This window comes from Siniperca chuatsi, linkage group LG19 (assembly GCF_020085105.1).
Source record: "Siniperca chuatsi isolate FFG_IHB_CAS linkage group LG19, ASM2008510v1, whole genome shotgun sequence".
In the NCBI taxonomy this organism is placed as follows: domain Eukaryota; kingdom Metazoa; phylum Chordata; class Actinopteri; order Centrarchiformes; family Sinipercidae; genus Siniperca; species Siniperca chuatsi.
This window is the reverse complement of record NC_058060.1, coordinates 10,456,301-10,477,588: the sequence shown is the minus strand read 5'-3', so window position 1 is coordinate 10,477,588 and position 21,288 is coordinate 10,456,301. Positions and strand designations below refer to the sequence as shown.

Here is a 21,288-nt window from a genome sequence, read left to right as displayed (position 1 = left end):
GCACAGTAAGCTACAGCAGGAGTCCTGTACTTCATGACTAGAGAAATGTAATTTAAAGGGACAGTTACAAAATCAAAAACACATATTTTCCCTCTTAACTGTAGTGCTATTTATCCATCTAGATTGTTTTGGTGTGAGTTACCGAGTTTTGGAGATATCGGCTGTGGAGATTGTTTTTGAATAGGATGGGACTATATGGCACTTGGCTTGTGGCGCTCAAAGTGCCAAACAAAATACATTTTAAAAACTCAACAGCATTGTCTTTTTCCAGAAATCATGACCCAGTTACTCAAGATAATCCAGAGATTTGTTGTGAGCAGTTTCATGTAGGAACTATTTTCTTTCTACCGATAGTTCCCACAGGAAACTGCTCACAACAAGGTCTGTTACTAATCTAATAACAATCTTCATATCCAATAATATATAGCCAGAAAACACCAGGGAACAATAACACAAATTGTGGGTTAGGGACAAAATTTGGAACAGCTTATGAAATAATGTGAGATACTTGCAATCTAATTTAGTTTTTAAAAACAGGTGTGATAACTTTTGATTTATGGAAATGGAAGGAGGAGAGATAGGTGGATGTACACAGTATTATCATAAAAATGTACTATTTGTATAATGAGTGATACCTACAATAATTAAATCTGCATGTCACAACTTTCACTTAAGTCTGTAACAGAGCAGAGGCACAGGAGTCTCTGTTGTTTTCATAGTTTGGGGAGCCTAACAGTTATATTAATTTTAGTGTTTTTATCCAATGTCATGGTTCAAATCAACAATAATTTTATACAATAATATACGCTTACACTAATATACATTAAAACGATCAATGGAGGCTTCTTGGAAACAGTCAATAAATCAATGAATAAAGGAAGGAGGAAATTATCGAGTCGAGTGACTCACTACCTCATCATACACGATCTTTGACAGCAGTGAAGCGAGGGGACGTCGCTTTGACGATTTTAGCCGACTGTTCACGAAGTGTGTCGCCGCCGGCGGAGCTGCTCACCCCTATAAACAGGCTTCTCCTAATGCAGTTTTCCACCCGCTCTTTGTCCGCGACCGGCTGACTGACGACGCGTTTCTTTTTAAGATGATGTCGTACACACATATGCCTTATTTAATTATTTTGTGTAATGTCGGCAGGCAGAAACTTGGACTAAACGGCAAAAACCAGCGACGGTAGTAGAGTCTATAGCATCCCCGGAGTGTCGGAGGTTTAGCTGTGCTCAGGAATAACAGGAGTCCAGTGTCCTTGCTTGTGTCAAAGGCAGCACTGGTGTTTATCAGAGGCTACAACACTTCTCCGTGACAGAAATGTCTTTTCATGTAACAGACTGGCATCGAGGCGCAGAGTAGATACGGTGAATGCGGTGAAACTACTCTACAGTCTCCCCTCTCACCCCGCAATGTTTTGGATGTTGGGAAGAGACAACGGGCAGTAGGAATTTTTCTCACATTTGACAACATTTTAAAGAGGTAAGTAACAGTATGTATTTGGGTTTGAAGCCGGGCAGACGTTGTTATGGCAGCCGTGTGTTTGGCCAGTCTGCCGGGGCAGGTGTGAGTCTTGTCAGCCCGGTACGACTCTCCTGGCCCAGCTGCTTTACCTCCCTACATTGTAATTTTATTCCCCTCACACTACTGCTCTCTTTTTATTTTAGTGTGTTAGTACTTCCACAGAGGCCAGCCAGCCCTGCGTGTTACATTCCCTCCACGTCCAGTCCCCCCCGTGTAAAAGCTCTTATGTAACCCTGTGGGATTCCTTTTTGCAAGACTTCCTGGCCCTGTGCAAGGAAAACACGGCAACACTGGCTGCTAGAGGAGCACCATGTGCACCGACAGAGGAGGCTGCTGAGGAAAGCACAGGCTGTTCACTTTCCAGCCCTCAAATGGGAACACACAGAGAGCAGCCTGTAATACAGGGAGGGAAGGGCTCCCTCCTCTCTGAAAAGACCCATCGTTAGACTTTTTCATTTCAGGTATTTTGTACCCATCTGTTTAGTTTTTAAGCCAGTATTAAATGAATTATGGCTAGCCTACAACTAACAATAATCCTTTTTATCGATTCATTGTTTTGGTCTGTAAAATGTAAGAAAATAGTGAAAAATGCCCATCACAATTTCCTAAAGCCCAAGGTGATGTCATCACATTGCTTGATTTGTCCGAACAACAGTCCAAAACTCAAAGATGTTCAGTTTACTCTCACAGGAGGCAAAGAAACGCAGCACGTCCTCACATTTGAGAGGACCTGGTGTTTGTCAACACCAGGGAATGTTTGGAATTTTTGCTTGAAAAATGACTTAAATGATTGATAGACAGTTGCTGATTATTTTTCTGTCTATCGACTATTAATTGACTAATCATTTCAGCTCTGTGGATCCATACTTAAGTGTACAGATATGATAGTCATTGTACTACATTTACTGTCCGAGTTGCCTTACTTCACCAGAACCCTTCTGTTCCAGTCCTGTGTGGATGGACAGAATTAGATTATGTAAATCATCTGCTCCTGTATGGTACAGTATTCTTTAGTTCAGTAGGAATTTCTGGACAGGTTTTTGCTCAGTATTTCAAATAATATTGTTTCACTGTGAAATGACCGGGTGTGTCCCCTCATACTCTGGAACTGTTGGGCAAAATGCAGTGTTACTGTGAACTTTCACATCAGTGTCACTCTTCGCATTACATGCAACATGTGGTCCAGCAGTACTACATGGCTGACATATGAACAGCTAACTAGATGTGTAAATTCAACAGTCATAGATGTTTAATTGAAGTTGGTGTGATGAAAGTCCCCCTACTTCATAGAAGTGCAGTACCCCTTTAAGGTAGTTAATGGGTTAACATTTGTTTTAGCCTATGTCATGCATATACATGTAAAGTAATGCCTTTTCCCTATATTAAAAGCACAGCAGACATTTTGATTTGTCATAGTAGGAAACGCACAGGTGTTACTAATAACATTAACAATGGCGCTGTTCCCAGCATGCACACTAGCAGGACCCCGAAACTGAAGCAGCTAAATGGAATTCAGCCATCATTTATTTGATCATTTACACCTGTGCTTTTCCTACTGTGACATGTCAAAATGTCTTCTGTGAAAAAGGTTATTCATGGACCATTCCAGCACAGTTTACCTCAGTTCTGTATTTAAACATTTAAACTATAAAATAATGCTGTGTAATTCTTTTCTTCCACAGAGCTCTCCCACGTCTCTCCCCCTCTGCTTGGAGACCAACTACCTCAACCTTTAGCCCCCCCAATGATGACATCCCCAGACTCCCCACCACTGGTCTCTCCTTCTCCGTGCCCTGCTCCCCCTCCATCCCTCCCCTCCTCCCCTGTGCCCTCCTCCCCAGCCCCTTCCACCTCCTCCCTGCCCGCTCCGCCCTCGCTGCCTCCCACGGGGGAGGTGATGGTGCTGGCTCTGGGCAGGAAGAAGCAGAGGGTGCTGATCGCTCTCTCCATCCTGCCCAACCTCTTCCTGGCCTTCCTGCTCTCTTCCGACCCCCTCATCACCCTCTCCCCGCCCCACCACTGCCACCTGCCGGGGCCCTTACCGTCGCCCGAGCTGCTGAACGCCTCCCTGCCCTGGAAGAAGGGGGAGAGGCCCGGGGACAGCGGGGGCCTGTCCCAGTGTAAGCAGTATGTCAACAGTAGCCAGTCAGCTGTGGTGGACTGCATGGTGGGCTGGGACTACAACGTCGTGGAAGGGCTGAGGAACAACATTGTTACAGAGGTAAATCTCCGGCCTGGGATCCTCCTGAGCTCTCTAATTATGGTCCTGGCCTAGTTCATTGTTTCGGCTTTCTGTGGGAAGGCTGCCTTTTTTGTTTATGTCTGGATTTAGGGTCTTAAAATGCTGAAAAGTTTGCTTCTTATTTAATCCAGTGTTTATCCACAGGAGGATCTTGCTGAGCATGCAGCCTCCCTTTTAGCAATGTCTTGCTAAACTTCAGTACAGCTGCACATATTTGTACCTATGAGTCGGACAAAAAGTCTTCCCCTGGTGGCTACTGAGCAGCTCCTTTGAAAAGCTTTAAAGGACCAAACCAGTGTTTTTTTTTTACATCATCCCATTAACTTTAAATGGCTATTATGTTAGATTACTGTTGTACATTTTCCAACGCATACCATAACCCAGGCAGCTAGTGTACATAATGTCCTGTTTGATTTAGGTAATGAATGTGCGTAGTACCTACGTTTGAGGTATTCATATGAGACTGAGGTTAATCCCAGTACAGTCTGATGCTGTTGTTCCATACCTACCACTGCTAAGAATTACACATGACTACATAAAAAAAGTTCTGTTTAGTTTAGGTAGAGTTTATCTCATACGCTCACCCACTCGGTCTCTGTGTCTTTATTTTTCTCTTTTTGTTTCACTAGTAAGGTAGTTGGTTGTAGTTTAAACGTCAATATTATTTCATTAAATACCCACCTCTAGTAGAAATGCATTGGCATCAGCTTTGTTAAGGTGATTGAGCATTGTTAGGCCTTTATTCCAACATGGTTGGGAGGAGGTTTGTGAAGGCAGGTAGGGTGATGCACGTTGACCCATTCAGAAATGGAACTGCACCACTTTTACACATCAAAGTCTGTTTACAGGTCTTGAGGAGTACTACTGCATATGTGAAAAAAGTTGTATAAAGACTTGCATGAGAGCTGCATGAAGTGTGATACATTGCCCCGTGCCTGGTTGGGTCTGAACACTACAAGTTTGAAAATGAAAAAAGTAGAGTTAGAAAGAAGTGAGCTTACCAGACTTCTGTAGCCCACTAATCATCTCTGCTTGAGGCTAGCGGCTCGAGGCTACATTAGCCACTACTACTATAACACATCTGAATCTCTGACCAAACTGACTGCAGTTGAGTTGCATTGTGGCTAATATAGGCGCCAGATTTTGACAAGGAAGAAAATGATATCTCTGGGTCTGCTGCATCAATTTTTATAGGTTTTTTTTTTGTCCATCGTGAGTCCTGCTTTTAAGTTGTTCAACTTGTTCTATTCAACCATAAGAAGAGGGTTGTGAAGCCATGTTGGATAATGCTCTGTGACTCATTCAGAAATGTGTGTTTTACCTGCGTCACTGTGTTGACCTGAAATGGCCACGCTAGAGAGATTTCAGAGATACCTGAGACATATCTGAAATGTCAGAGGTCAGTTTCCTTAAATGCATCAATAAGGAAGAAAAATCCCTTCTCCCAACCAGATTACTATTGAGATCGAAAGAGAGACAGTGTACTAAAATGAATGGACACAAAGGTACAAAATGTCTTAAAAGCTTAAAAGTTATGCTTTGGAATATGATTGGCAGTTAGATACCTTGCTCATGGGTACCTCAGTAACTGTTTACAAAGCAGGGATTGGGGAACTTCAATTATTTGCCTCCCTGCTCTGAGGACTGAAGCAATATTTTGTGAATAAGACTACATTACCTTGCCTTTAAATCGCATTGTCTCCTAAAAAACACCATATCGACAGGTTTGAAAAATAACCCAATTTCAGGGCGTTTCTTTGATTCTCATGGTGATAACTACACAATCAATGTTCTTAGAGGATCACACCAAATGAGAGAAAAATAAGTGAACCATTCAGGTTGTGTTCAGCTCGTGTTTCTTAATAAAATTACAGATTTTGATTCTCAAACTTCTGCTCCTGGCTCATGTTGTTCATATGAATGAAAGCCACCAGCATCGGTGTTTCCTACATGTGTTTGAATTGTGACAACAGGCAGCCAGTATGATGAATGCTATATTAGTGCATTCTGTACACTGCTTGTGGTGGACTTGACATTTTGACTTGCATGAGCAGTGTTGAAGATCATGGGGAAAACATGAATTTCCTCTCAGAGCTGGACTTCAGAGTAAAACCACTGAATTGCTCTTGTCAGTGTCTTTAACAGAGCCCAGCCAGCTGCTCACAGTTTCCCACTCAGGCTGGTCGCTCTGTGGCCTGTGTGTCTGTTTTCATTTCTGTGCCTACTGATGTGGGAACCACACTCAGCCCTTCAGTCCATGGTATTAGAGCAGTTCGCTGGTAATCCATCCACACCACTGCAGCGAGCTAAGGATACATAAACGCTGCCAAGGAAAGCATTTAGCAGGAGCATGTTTGCAAATGCATCTGTGTAGACACACAGTAAGCAGCATGCATACAGTCTCCTCCATCCCTCATTTTACATACTGAGAGTGACATGGTCAGACAAGAGACTCATATTTTGGCTCTTAGGTCAGGTTTTGCTCAGAAAGTATTTTTTGCTGTCATGATGATGTGCTCCTCCAGTGCTGCTTTGCTTTGCTGAGCTGGTAGTCTGGCAAACAGGAAGCAGGAAGGCCTCTGATCAACTTCGCCTCTCCCACTGATCAATAAATACTGCGTCACTTCACTAGAGGCAAACAGGGATGGTCAATGCACAGACAATAACTGGCTTACATTTTATTCCTGTCGTCATTAGGGTTGTGCAGTATGACAATAATATACCATGAGATGAATTGTCATCCCTAAAAAATGTTGTCATAGCATCTATACAGTAGAAGCTATTGTCACAGTCTGTCTTGTTCTCGTCCTGTCACTTCGCACTTCAGACTCCCCTTCACTCTGCACTCCCTCACCTGATTATTAATTCCCAGCACCTGTCACCCATAGCACACCTGCACATAATCAGCCACTCTACTCCCTATATAACACAGCTCCTCACCTCAGTCAGTGTCCGGTCGCGTTCATGGTGAAGGACAGAACGTTAGTTCCCCTGTAGCCTAAGAACAATTTGGATTCACCTCGTCTAAACCTAACTATTCCCTGCAACCACTCTTCAGTACCTCTTCCCTGGCTCCATCGTGTTTCTGTCCTCCGTGTGGTTCACTCCAGCTCCAGTCTCCGTGTTTCTCCAGTCTCCCGTGAGTGTTCACACCAACTCCAGTCTCCGTGTATCTCCATTCTCCGTGTATCTCCAGTCTCCCGTGAGTGTTCACACCAGCTCCAGTCTCCGTGTTTCTCTCGTCTTCTGTGGGAGTTACGTCAGTCTCCTGGCTCGAGTCGAGCTTCTCGTCTGGACTTCCCACTCCGCTCCAAATCTCCGTCTAATCCAGACTTATGAACAGTAGCTTTCCCACCATACCCAAATCCACGTTGTTTGTGTTTAAATAAAGCACTCACGATTCTCCTTGTGTCTCCGGCCTGATCTGTCCGTAACAGCTATATGTTTGATATATCTGGGTGTATTATGTCCTTGTGGGCTAAACTGCAATTCAATAAGCAGGACAGTTTTATGGCAGTATTACATTTTAAAATGATTTTTGCATCAATATAATAAAGTACCTTGATTTGTCTGATAATTCATTAGCTAGCCAAAAACAAACATTCCATACAAACAGTTTCTCAATTTATTTTTTCAATACATTTAGGCTACTAGATCACCATATATATTGACATCGCTATGTAAATTCATATATATCATAATGAAATTATTTGTAGTCAGATATGTAAAAGGGGGAAATGGTTAGAGCTTTCACTCTTTCATAAAGGCACATACCTGATTGGTGCCTGAGCCTCATTCCCAAAACCAGTCTGGGAAGTTTACAAACTGGTTTGTGTGCATTTTCCCTCCTCCTGTTGTCCAAAGCATTCCACCCGTAATGAGTGCTATGGGTTGCTATGCTGCCCTTTACCTGGCTAGTGTGGACTGTTATAGCTCGGTGCCTCAGCAATAGGACAGCTGATATTATGTGACAGGCTTTTATGTTTCTGCGCATGGGCTCCAATTATGAAAGGCCTTTTTTTATCACCGGCACTCTGCTGTGCCTCTCCCTCGCTAGATCATTAAAATAATTTTGCTTTCAGCGGCCAGCAGACAGCAACATTAGCAGAGCTCAGCTGTTAATGCAAATAAGTGGTTCGGCTTAATGTGATTAAATCAGTTAGCAGTTATCTGTTGTTTTTTTAAATTTTTTTTTTACAAATGTGCTGACTTTCCTGATGTGGATGCACTATTATGTACAGCCACACAGCCATTTGTTTTAGTAAATGCATATGACTGGTGTAAAACTACTGTTACTACTATTTACTACTATTACTGCTAGTGCTGCCAGGACTACAAAAACAGTAATACATCCACTTTCTTCTGACTGTCACGACCACATCCACAGTAATATTATGAGGTTACATCTTCCTGTGTTTGTATTGTGAGTCTAATGGATCCTGAATGCTTTATACTGTGTCATTCTCTCAGCCTTTTGTAATTACCTGGGACACATAATTATTTATCAATGAGCTAAAATCATCCACATGGACAGGCCACAAAACAGTAAAAGCACAAGATGTTATTACATCCAAGAAGGACCAGAAACTCTGAGAAGTAATTTGCTGAAATAGAGATTCAGTACTTCTTCGGTAAACTTTATTTGTATCTGCACTGCAGTTTGGATGAGTCTTTTTTTAAACATGCATTGTAAATAAAAGTGGGCTGCCTTTTGAATCACAATAGGTAATTCACTATTTAAGGAAGTAATTTAATTTGCAAAAAGCACATTCTTCATGAGTAAGTCAAGCTAACGATCAATGAGAATGCTCAGTGAGCTGAGTTATACATTTTGGCTTAGGGCTTTAAAACATGCAGATAGGAATGCAACACATTTCAAACTTTTTATAAGCAAAGAGCTTTCACTTATCTTTTTGTTGTCTTCAAAACTAGACACATATGTTTGAAATAAGCTTTCCCAGCCAGGTGTAAATAAGGTGTGAGTTATCCACTGTCTTATCTGTATGCCGATTTTCTTAATGAGTTTACTGACAATTAACCAGTTTACCATATAGTCTGCTATTCAGTCGTCATTTGAGGGTGAAAATAATGTGAATCTTATCTACAAAACACTTTATATTTACAGTTTGCAACTGTCACACATCATACAATAATACACTGAAACAAGTATCAAGGAAGGACGAATAAAAACTAGATATAGGTATAAAAGCATCTTTATTAAAATATGTGTAACCTGTTACAAGTGATTTAAAAGGTGATACTGATTTTGGGAAACTTGTCCCAAAGCCTCTGATGGTTGAGTCATTTCTGTAACATATTAGTGACATAAACTGTTCCACTTTGGTTAAATACCTGGAATTGTGATTTAAAGTGTGGTGAGCGCTATTTATTAAACATAGGTAGTAGGGCTGATTAACAGAAAATGAATTGCAGACAGTTTTGATTATCAGTTAATGAGTTTAAGTCATTCATAAAAAAAGTCTAAGAGTTGGTGGTAATACTTTCTGAAACGTAATGATGTGTTGTTTTTCTGTGTTTTCTCTCATGCCTCTTCTTTTGCTCCTGATGTGTGGTGATGTCTACCTGATGACTACCTGCTCTCTAACGTGACCATTGCTGTGCTAACCTGAACAGATAATAAGTGACAGATCTCTCTTCCTCCCTCTTGTGCTGTCTAGTGGGATCTAGTGTGTGGCCAGTACTGGCTGGTCCCAGTGGAGGAGGTGTGTTTCATCCTGGGCGTCCTGACTGGCTGTCTCGGCCTGGGCTATTCTGCTGACAGGTAATACATGCTCACAACGCACACACACCACTGTCTGTTGTGTGTATTGGCAGACAGCCGAATTGGTTTAGACTGTCGACCGCAGAAAAAAAGTTCTGTTAATAGGTTACTGTGTCAATTTGGAAAGTTTGTTTGGGGTGTTCTTGTCATGGCTTGCCACAAATAAAGTGTTACGCAGGACACACACACAAGTTAACATGTTGCAATACAACTCAGTCCTTCTGTCCGCAGACATCTGTGCTGTTAAATCCCTTTGTTCCTCATTCTTCAGTCTCTTGTCCTACTGTCCTACTTTGCAGTTTCACTAACTCACAAAAACACACAAAGCACAAAAAGTAGCTTAGATGTTAATGTTGAAATGAAATTAGCTATAAATTTACTTTGCCTGTCAGTGGCTTCTTTATAAGTCAATAGATGATGGCCTCCAGCAAAAGAAAAGAGATTTAGTAGCAGAAATCATTTTGAGGCAGAAATGCTGCTGTTTGCTACAGAAAAACTAAAGTATATATCACAAACCAATTTACAACACATAAGCAATGCATGATATAAAAGTTAATGTTAGAGAATGTAAACATTTTAGCATTTGCAAGCTTTACTTTGCTATATCTAAGGAGCTCATGTTCGTCAGTCTACATTAAGCAAGCACCTCAGGTAATTGACATAATGGATCCAGCCGGTGTCTGCCGTGTTGTCGGATTGAAAATCACACAGGGGAAGCTGTAGTTTAGGAGGGAATTGTGAGGGAGATGATGCAAATTTAATCAGCTAACAGCCTTCATTAATTTGCTGACCAGCTGAGCATAGCATCTGTTTGTTAAGACTAGTGAATTAATGCTTCCTCCTGGGAATGTACAAAGAAGAAAAGGCAACAGTGCTAATCTGCAGGTTGGAAACAAAACTGCTGCACCCGCATGCAGCTTGAGAATTGGCTAATCATCACATTCAGTGATCAGTTTGTACTTCAGACTTGAGCTGCGTCAAAGATGCATTTTATATTTCTCTTTCTTTCTGTCGTGCAAATCAATCTTAAATGTAAATTCAGTTTTTACAAAAATCATGCTTTACATTTGTGTTATGTTTCAAATTATGAGCTCTTAATTTTGTTTATAAACATTTTATCTTATTTAATTTTTTATTTTGTCAGAATTATTTGTAAATTACATGAAAGTAGGAATGTGGTAGCAACATTAATGCTGCAAAAGTGTTCACACTGTGGTTTTCCATTGTATCAAAACTCTTTTATTCACAGTAGACCATTGTGCTATTTTCTGTTCTCAACCCTCTTGCTGTTAATATTTAAGCATGTGAAGTAGTGTTTTGGTCTCGCATTATCAGCACTTTCAGTATAATTTATTGCTGTTGTACATCTTGATTTCATACTTTTATCTTTATTTGGATTTAAATTTAGCCATGTTCATTTCTTTTTTTTTGATGCGAAAAATAAATCTAGCTTTATGTCTCTATGACTTGGTTTTGATAATAGCTGGAATGGAAGATCAACAATATCCAAATTGAATCTATCAATAAATAGTAGTAGTTGTATTAAAAACTGTCATCTTCTAGAGTGTAACTGTAATTAATTTTTTTGTGTAATAACACAGGTGTACCGATATGTCAGTCAGGTTGTTTTCAGTACATATCTCTGTTTCCCTGCAGGCTGGGCAGATCCAAGACTCTGCTGACCTCTCTGACCCTGTCGGTGGTGTTTGGAGTGCTGGTGTGCGTCTCTCCATACCCCTCCATCTTCATCGTCATGCGTTTCTGTTTGGCAGCTGCTAGTGCGGGAGTCTACCTCACTCTGTACATCACTCGTGAGTATTTCAGCATTTGAAGGACGCGCCATGTTTGTTTTTAGTCGAAAGATCCATCAAACAAGACTAAGACTACAGCCTTGCTAGCGGCTCTGTGAGACTGTAGTTAGGCACAGCAATGCTTTGAGCTAAATGCTAACATCAGCATGCTAACATGTTCACAATGACAATGCTAACATGCCGCTCTTTAGTAGGCATAATGTTTATTATGTTCACCATCTTAGTTTAGTATGTTGTTAGCATGCTAACATTTGATAATTAGCACTACGCACAAAGTACAGCTGAGGCTGATGGGAATGTCATTAGTTTTGCAGGTGTTTGGTCATAAAACAGTATAGAAAGTATTGCACAAACTACAATTTTGAGTTTTTACAATACAATTCATCCTTAGGTGGAAATTAATGTGTGTACCCAATTTGTCAGATAGTGACGAAAATAGTACTAAAAATCACAAATGTGAACCTCCTGGTGGTTCTACAGAAAAAGTCAGGGGATCACCAAAGTCATTAAGTTTCATCCTCTGGGGACCTTGAATATCTTTACAATATGTTATGGCAATCCATTTGACAGTTGTTGAGATATTTAAATCTGGAGCAAAGTGGTAGACCGACTGAGATTGCCATCCCTAGAGCCGTGCTGCTAGCATGGCTAAAGATACTGCCTGCTACATCAAACAGACATACACATACTCCATAATATCAGAACTTAATCTGACAGTTGATGGCTGGTATTTTCCTTTTAAAGGAGCATAAAATTATGATGGAGATGGGGAGGATGTTTTTATTCTCCATTAGGCAACAGCTGTGGTTGTAGTATAAATTAAGTTGTTTTTCTCTCCTTAGTTTGTAGTTTGCTTCTTTATGGAGTCAGTCATGAAAGTTACAGTGCATTTGCTGATGTTGTGTTTGTCTGTCAGGGCTGGAGCTGTGCGAACCCTCTCTGAGGCTGGTGGGTACCATGCTGGCCGGGCTCATGACTGTAGCCGGAGAGCTGCTGCTGCTGGCCGTCGCTCTGGGCTGCCAGTCCTGGAGGGGCCTGCTGGGAGCCGGCGCCGCCCCGTTAACACTCTTTCTCAGTTACGGGTACGAGTGTGTGTGTATTTGTTTGCACATGTATGATTATTTGTTTCAAAGCTTCCGGTGTTTCTGGTTTATATTTAATTTTCAGTTTTAGTTTTTGGATCCCTGTTTTTCGGACTGCATCATCAGCATTTTCTTTTCGTATTTAGATATTTGTTGTCTGTGTATGGGCACAAGTACACATGTGTGTTTATTTCTCTGAGAAACTGCAGGGACAAGAGAATGAAGGAATCTGATAGTCTTTTGAAAAGTGTCTTGATTCCAACCGACTGACATTGTTGGATCATATTGATCTCACTCCCCTCGTCACACTAAGCCTTTTAGCTCATGTCAGAATGCATTAGGGCTACTTTGTTTAAGGTCCCCGGTCCCTCTAAGACCTCTGATACAAGATAAGCCGTCACTGCAGTTTCAAAACCAAATTAACAGAGATTAAAGTATGATTACTGGCAATGAATTGCAGGTTTTTTATAACAATGGAAGCTGGATTAAGAAATAAAGAATTCTGCTATTTTGTGACCCACGTTGGTTATTTTCCATGCTGAAGGAGCAAATCTGGGATAAAGCAACAAAATCTTAATGCATTTAAATAGTTTTGGTGCTGAATAAAGGTCAGCAAAGATCAAAGAGTGGATTTATGTTTTTTCTTTGCTCTCCTGCAGCATTCCTGGGGTATTTCCAGAGTCTCCTCGCTGGCTCCTTCTGTCAGAGAGATCTTTAGACATGAACTCCTTCAGTGAGAGAAGAAACTCCAACAGAGATGTGAGGGACGACGAGAGCTTCACAGGTGTGTGTGTGTGTGTAGAGATGGGTTTAGATTCTGATTCTCTACCTCAAAATTAGAGCAGCTCATGTTTTTTTTTGTAAAACTGCCGGGATGAATGGACCACTACCAAGAGCAGATAATGATGCTCAATTATAGTTCATGATTTAGGAAAGACACATGGTTCCTGCATAAAAATGGAATTATAAGCGAACATAATGACCTGAGCTGAATATTCACTGGGCTCGGCAACAGTTTATATGTAGAAATGTTTCCCAGGAAGTGAGGAGTTTGCTCTTGTTTAGTGACATCACTGCCACCATAACTTAGGTTTGTTGACATTGTCTTGACTTCCTCGTTTTTTGGTGTCCGATAGATCATACTGCTGTAACAATAATGATAATAATTGCAATATCAATTATTGTTTTCTTCAAATATATTTCTTATTTTTCTCTGACCTTATTAAAACCAAATATATTTTAAGAAGTATTGAAGTGGGAACCCTTCCCTTTGACACAAACTGGGCTTGCACATTTGATTTGCGGCAATATGCAGAAATGACCATAAAGCATTGTCATTACACCAAATAAGGAAATATTTCATGTTTTACAAGCTATATGGGCTATGCATGAACAAATAGATATTCATTTTGTTTGCCAAAATGTCATTCACAGGCAAAGGAATCGACATGACCTGATCCTACATAAGAGAAAATCGAATAGGGTCAACACCAATCATAGATACAGAACATATGAACATCCATTGTATTTAATCATGTTTTACAGCTACGCTCTCCATGAGACTCCAAACAGGACTAATGTGACATTTTCTGATGTGGACTTCTGAAACATGTCATCATGTTATAAGCAATTTTTATAAAGTTAGGAATGTAAGTCATGAAGTATCAAAGTGATAAGTGTGTTTTTGAGCTGTTAAGGAGGGCCCAGAACATTAGGGTTAAGAAAAGTTTCATCTGAACCATTAAACTCCTGGTGAATATTTACAAGACTGAAGTTGGATTCAGATTAATTAAAATTTTCTCCACTGAAAACTCATGAAGACGTGGAGTTTTAAGGTTAATTCTTGACCTTGAAATATTACATTCACAAAAAAAATCTATTTAACTCAACGTACACTTACTAGATTTCCCACAAAGCTTTCAGTAGCATGTCATTGCCTTCATCAGCGGATGAATTTTGCTCAGTTGTTGTAGAGAGTGAAGAAGTATTTATAGATAAATAAATACTTCATTGATAAATATAATTGATGAATGTAATATTCACATTTCAGATTACAACTTTGTCATATGTTCATTTATTATCTGTTAGGGATGCTTCACAGGAGGTATAGTTGTTGACAAATACATTAATAAACAACGAAATGCCGTTATATCTGCTTACAACTACACCATAGTGTTATAGTGTGTTATAGACCATTTATTAATAGTTAATATGCTGCTAATAAATGCTAAGTCAGGAGTTAACATAAATGTTACGGTAGAATATTTATTAAGCCTGGTACAGCTACAGTACTGGCTATTAAACAACCTCTATTTGTCCAATAGGAATTTTAACGACATTGATTTAAGTTGTGTGTCTCTCTCAAACAAATTGACAGGGAGCTATTGATTAAAAGAGAAACCAGGCCAGGTCACCATCAAGCTGTGAATTAAAAAGAGAAAGCCTGTTTTGTCCTGTTTGCTTGCTGCAGAGCTGGACTCAGAGCCGGCCCCCTCCTCGCGCCCCCACCTGTCCTTCCCTGAGCTCTTCCACAGCAGGAACATCTGGAAGAACATGTGTGTGCTCGGCTTCACCTCGTAAGTCATCCCACACTCTTAACTGCAGTTTTCTTTCCCTTTCTGTTCGCGTAGCACTTTATTTACAGGCCTGGTTGCTGCTGCAGTCTCATATTTCATCATGATTCTTATATGTTCTTCCACTCTGAAACACTTTTCTATTTAAAACCTGTGGAAACACATGACTGCTTACTCTTTGCTTTTCTGTGCTTCCTCCCTCAGATTCATCTCTCATGGCATTAGTCACTGTTACAGCTCTTTCCGAGGTGACGTCAGAGGCACTGCCCCCAGCTTCTATTGGACGTACCTGCTGTCTGTGTGTGCAGGGGGCGGTGCCTGGCTGTTGCTCTGGGCGACCGTAGACAGGTGTGGCCGCCGTGGCATCCTGCTCCTCTCCATGACGATGACGGGGCTGGCCTCTTTGATCCTTCTGGGACTCATGGAGTGTAAGCGGGCTTTAGTTGGCAGCAGGGTATTGTTTTCTCAGAATAAATCTAGAGTCAGATAAAGAAAGCCATTAATAGTCTTTGTCAACAAGGTGGAAGCAGTCCCCCTTCATCTCCCCAGAAATCACCCCCTGTTGTCAGAGAACCATTATGTGAGGCTTGTATTAGGATTAAAGGCCTTGTTTCCTCAAATCCTAACTGGAATTAAGGTAAAAGTTAGTTTATTTGATGTTAAGCTCAGATTTGTGGTCATATTAGATCATCTGTACACCACTGACTTCATGTTGTGCTTGTGCTTCATGCATTATGAAAAGCAAACCGGTCAGCTTTGTTCATGGAAAAATACAGTCTAGTTGCCTTTGTCTTTCCACAGCATGGTGTAGAAACACTCACTGTTTCCTCAGTCTCAGTCTCCCCCTTGTGGCTGCAAATGAGTATGACATCCAGTTAATGTAGGACACTGCAGTGGCAGCAAAGTCAAAGCTGTGTCAGGTGCTGTGCTTTAATCATGCATCAAAGGCTGACCTCCTCTTAGAGGTCACTCACTGCTCTCTGTGTCTACTGTTAATGAAAGAAGTCTGGGAAAGCTTTAGGGAAAATATTATTCAGTGTTGATGCACTGTTATAAATTGGAAATCAACAGGGCATCATGATATATCATCAGAAAATGAAAAACAGAAATGCTGCACTTCATCAAGGTCATCCATAATTACTGCTGCTTGTCCTTCCTCCTCCCCTTTAGATCTCAGTGAGACGGCCATCACAGTTTTCTCAGTGCTGGGTCTCTTCTCCTCCCAGGCCACCGCCTCCCTCTGCATCCTCTTCACTGCAGAGGTCATGCCCACCATCATCAGGTAACACGAACACAGCAACACTCTGCAGTCAGAAAAATGATTTAAAAAGTTAAAAAAGTCTTTCCCCCATTTGGTTCTGTGAAAATATATTAAGATGTAGAATGTGTTAATATTTGTCAGAAAGATGGATGCCCTGGTAGCTCACGTGGTGGAGCGTGCACCCCATGGGTCCTTGCCACAGCGGCCCGGGTTAGAGTTCGGCCTGCTGCCCTTTGCTGCATGTCATCCCCTCTCTCTCCCACATTTCCTTCTCTCTTCAGCTGTTCATATCAAATAAAGGCAAAAAGCCCAACAAATAATCTTAAAAAAATATATATAAATGTATTTGTCAGAGTCTGAAAGAGTCTGCTCAGCCCATAAGTGCTGCCAAAATGAATCACGACACAAAATGCAGTAAATCGTGAGGCAGGAGAGGGTCCTGATTAACTGAGACCACTCAATAACATGACAGCTTAGTTTATCTTTTTTTGGAAATGAAGGAATAAAATGCCTCAAGTTGAGATCATTTATATGTATGACCTGATATTTCTCAAATAAACGTTCATACTTCAAGGAATAGTTTGACACTCTTGGAAAAACATTTATTAGCTCTCCTGCCGAGAGTTTGATGAGAAGATAGATACCATTCTCATATCTGCACGCTAAATATGAAGCTACAGCTAGGAGACGGTTAGCTTAGCTTAGTCTGGAAATGGGTAAACAGCTAGCCTAGCTTTGTTCAAAGGTAAAAAGGTTTTGTATGGGCTAAACAAATGAGATATAACGTGTTAATTAGTGAGCTTTAGAGGTTCTGTTTCACCCTGTTTCCAGTCTTTGTGCTAAGCTAAGCTAACAGTATCCTGGCTGTGGCTTCATACTTAACAAACCAACAAGAAAGTAGTGTCAATTTTCTCATCTAACTCTCGGCAAAAAAGTAAATAAGTGCATTTCCCAAAATATTGAACTGTTCCTTTAAAGAAATACACACTTTGATACATAAGCAACACTAGGCAAACACAGCAGCTTAAACATTTTTACATGTTTTATACAAATAAGGATATGGATGCTATTTTACTTGTAATAAAAAAACACCACCAAACAGCACCCATAAAGCAATAAATGGGAGTTTTGTCTTTGAGGGAGGGGGGACTGAATCTGAAACATGGAATCCTAGCATGTATGTGGTAAATGTCAAGTTGTGTGTATCTACAGGGGCAGTGGTGTCGGCGCAGTTCTCGCCCTGGGCTGCGTGGGCCGCCTCAGCTCCCCGCTCATGGACCTGAGGAACCACTACGGTTACTTCCTGCACCACGTGGTCTACTCCTCTCTGGCCCTGCTGGCCGTGCTGTCCATCCTGCTGCTGCCCGAGAGCAAGAGGAAGCCGCTGCCTCAGACTCTGGCCGACGGGGAGCAGTACAGACGCCCCCCGCTGGGCAGGAGAAGGAGGGACAATGTGCCGCTGCTGGCCACGCCCAACCCAGAGACCTAAAAGACCCCTGAAAGAGTGGGATGCACTGTGCTCAAATTACTCACTTCGCAGCCAGAACATTTACATCTATCATGTTCATGCAGAGGAGGAGAAAGACAGAGCAATATAGAGACTTAAAGACGGAGAGAAAAGGGCTGCATAGATGATCGTGGACAGACAATGAACATGATCAGACACTCTAAGCTTCCTAACATATCATCCTCTTGTCATTCCAAACACAGGCGGTGGTTGGGTTGAGTTGCCATTTTTCTTAATCAATCTCTATTTCCTGCCATTCAGACGTGTGTAGATCTGACACAGCAATCACACACACAAAGTCTTCATCTTTCATACCATCTCCTCCTGACAGTGGGCGGTCCCCCACCATGTGACACACCAGCATACACTGCTGCACACAGTCCTCCAGTGTGTCTGTCGTAGAGATGTTAGCTGCTTACTACTGACACTCCAGACTAGGCGTGGCTCAGAGAGTAGTTGCAAAGTATTCTTAGCATTTGTCTTAACCTGCATAGAACGTTTTTTGTCGTGTTTGCTGTGTACGACAACACAATAAGTTCTCGGAGGTGTGGAAAATCAAAGTCAGTTTTGTATACTTTCCTGTGACACTTGTGGTAAAACTCTCCCATCTGGCACTCCCAACAGGGATGGGCCACAGTTCTCAGACATATGTTGTAAGACTTGATGGAGTTGTGGGTGTTAAATGCCTTGTAAATACTCTAAACTTAGTTTCTTTAACTTCTTGGGGCATCTGAGTTTTGTTAAAGCAGAGCACTTTTAAAGATGATGGTGGTTAATTCGACCAAATTCTTCAAATTTAAGGGACAGTTTCATGAACGTAAATCAACTATTATCAATATTGGGATCAGAGGCTAAAAACAAGACAAAAAGAGGCCTTCAAAAAGAAAGGTGTTCAACATGTGTAAATCCAGTTACTGAATCTGGCCTGGAGCCAGCAATATTTATGTCTTATTTATGTTATGAAGCATAATCAGTAAATTATCCGGAGGCCTAGCATTTTTAAGTACTAAGGTAAATATTGTTAAATTGGGTTGAGATGACGGATGACGTCATGGAAAAAACTTTCAATTTTTGGATGTCTCTGATCAAATAACAGTGAAGCTGTTAACTGTCACAACATTCCTGCATGTTTGGAAGCACTGAAGGGCTTATTTTTCTCTATTTCCTCAGAAGCTTATAGTTACTCAATACCTCTCTAGATGACAAGTCTCAGCTGTAAGAGAATAGCCTGGTATAAATAAACTACAGTACAACAGTACAACTTGTATAACCAGGCACATATATTTTTGTCAGGACTTAAATGTTTTTGAAAAGGTTTTGAAAGAGGTCATGTATTATTTTACCTGAATGTGTATAGATGCTGGAAAAAGGGCACAATGACTATGCTCCATGAGGTTTGAATGGGAGCTGAAGAGGGCCCCAGAGCTCCAAATTAACCCCTGACTCCTCAACCACCCACCAAGGATGTTTTTTTTTTCTTTATTTTGAGTGTGCTGGCTGATGCCATGTTGCATATGACACAAGTGAAATCATGATAGAGAATTACCAAAGCATGTCAGTTTCAGTGCATCAGAATGTTAGTGTGCTTGGGTAATTCTTGTTCTCAAGTGTTCGTGGGTGCATGAGGAAGCAAGAGTTATTAAATTTGGACTCTGATGTTGAGGAATTATGAAGGACACTTACCTTTGCTGATGGCTTCTTCCTCCTTCAGCCTGTTTTTTTTTTGTTCCTCTGTATGTTTGACTTATACACTGATGATTATTATAACTATGATTAACTTGACTCGAGTAATATTATGTCTGACAACACTGATGATCTATTCAATGATGAGTGTGATGCAGTTAACTCTATAGCCTAATTTAATGTCAAATAAACCAGTTTAAATAAACAAGACATGGGCATTTTTTGTTACAAGAGTTGTTACAGTGAATGAATGAACTGCTGCAACTGTATACAAATCAAAGCAGGAATTAGACTTTGACATGCATGTTTCACCATACCTGGCTCAGATTAGAATAATACAACTGAAAAATCATCATTTCTAGTTTATTTATCGTAAATTCTGAGTTTTGGTTTTCAAAGACATACCCATTAGAGATGTTTTTTGTTAAGATGGATTTCTATTTAGATTTGGATCACACAGGTATGATGTTTTGAATCCAGAGTAAAACTTTACCTCTGAAACAGCAGGTAGGTCTACATGAGACCTGTCTGTAATGTTAAATACACAGTAAATACAGAGACTATAACGGCAATGAAAAAAAGGACTGTTGTAACCTTTAGGAGGGAATTATGTCAAATATCTTAGCACATAATGATATTTGAACAGTGCACAACATCCCTCACCGACCAGAAATAACATACAGTCTCTATGTACCTACAGTCACCAAACACTAGACAATACATGATTTCAAATACATACAGGAATACATATAAGAACTGTCTAATAAAACACTGCTGCAAATTAAGTACAGAGAGTGTAGCAGTGAAACAAAGTTTATTTGTACAACTACTACAGAAACAGTACAAATTATAATCAATGTTAGTTTTTTTGACACCTCTCAAGCTCTGAAAAGAGTGAAGGAAACTAGAAGTTATCTATAACCAAAAGCACATTAGTCACATTAACTAGAAAGGTATATCTGTATTTGACAGTGAATGCTATAAATAAAAAGCATAGCAGTGATCAGACATGCAGTATGTGGGCAGGGCATGTGTTGCTATTTAACCCACAGATCTCAAGCTGCAACTCAAACAAAGGCACTTAGTGTTAATGTCAGCAAGTTATCTTTGTCCTCAAGGACAAAAAGAAGGAGACAATGGCCAGCAAAAAAGAGTCGGGTTACGCCTCATTGTCACGGTGAAGGATGGCAACAGCTACAGTCCACTCAACACTTCTGGACAGATCGACCCTGCTGAACTGCACATCAAGTTCAAGTTCATCAAGTTTCAGGAACTGTTACTTATGTGGGCCTGTAAAGTCCAGTGAAACGTTGTGTGTGATACTGAGCTCTACAAATACTGTAAACTTGACTAAAAGTACAGGAATAAAAAAGATAACAGAGAACAGAAAAATGTGTTTTTGATGTCAAATCCTCAGGGTCCTGATGATCTGGCAAAAATGAGCTGTGGGCCCCTGTTGACCCTCTGTTTCTCCCATTCTCTGAGCATTATGTATATATTAGTTACTAATAATTTTGTTGTAACTTAACTTGAAAATGCACCATGTAAGCACAAATATATATTGAAATGATAAACTCCACACAAGACTTCCTCTCAGGGGGGCTTTGATTAGGCAATTAATGCAATTACCAAAAACTAATTGCCACATAATGAACCTGGAGCCTTTGGGAGTCCTGAGTGTCTGCGGCTTTGGGGAAGTAGTTTGCTTTGCTGTTGGTAATCCAGCCTTGGGAGGAGCTGAACTGTGGACATCCATCAGAATTTTGGTGCTGGAGAATAATCAAAATAATATATTTTTTTCTACAACTGAAATAACTGAA

At 40.7% G+C, this 21,288-nt stretch overlaps 1 protein-coding gene across 2 annotated transcripts; it reads left to right on the top strand.

Annotated features, from left to right (window-relative positions):
• Positions 1–971: 971 nt before the first annotated feature.
• Positions 972–19,673, top strand: slc22a17 (solute carrier family 22 member 17). Of its 2 annotated transcripts, XM_044177094.1 has the most exons (11): positions 972–1,485; positions 1,671–1,988; positions 3,210–3,748; positions 9,448–9,551; positions 11,208–11,362; positions 12,279–12,444; positions 13,104–13,228; positions 14,915–15,020; positions 15,222–15,445; positions 16,188–16,299; positions 17,491–19,673. In XM_044177094.1, the coding sequence occupies exons 3-11, from the start codon at positions 3,272–3,274 to the stop codon at positions 17,765–17,767; spliced, it is 1,746 nt and encodes a 581-aa protein (XP_044033029.1). In that variant the 5' UTR covers positions 972–1,485; positions 1,671–1,988; positions 3,210–3,271; the 3' UTR covers positions 17,768–19,673. The 2 variants fall into 2 exon arrangements, with proteins under 2 accessions (XP_044033029.1, XP_044033028.1); XM_044177093.1 differs by lacking the exon at positions 1,671–1,988.
• Positions 19,674–21,288: the final 1,615 nt, after the last annotated feature.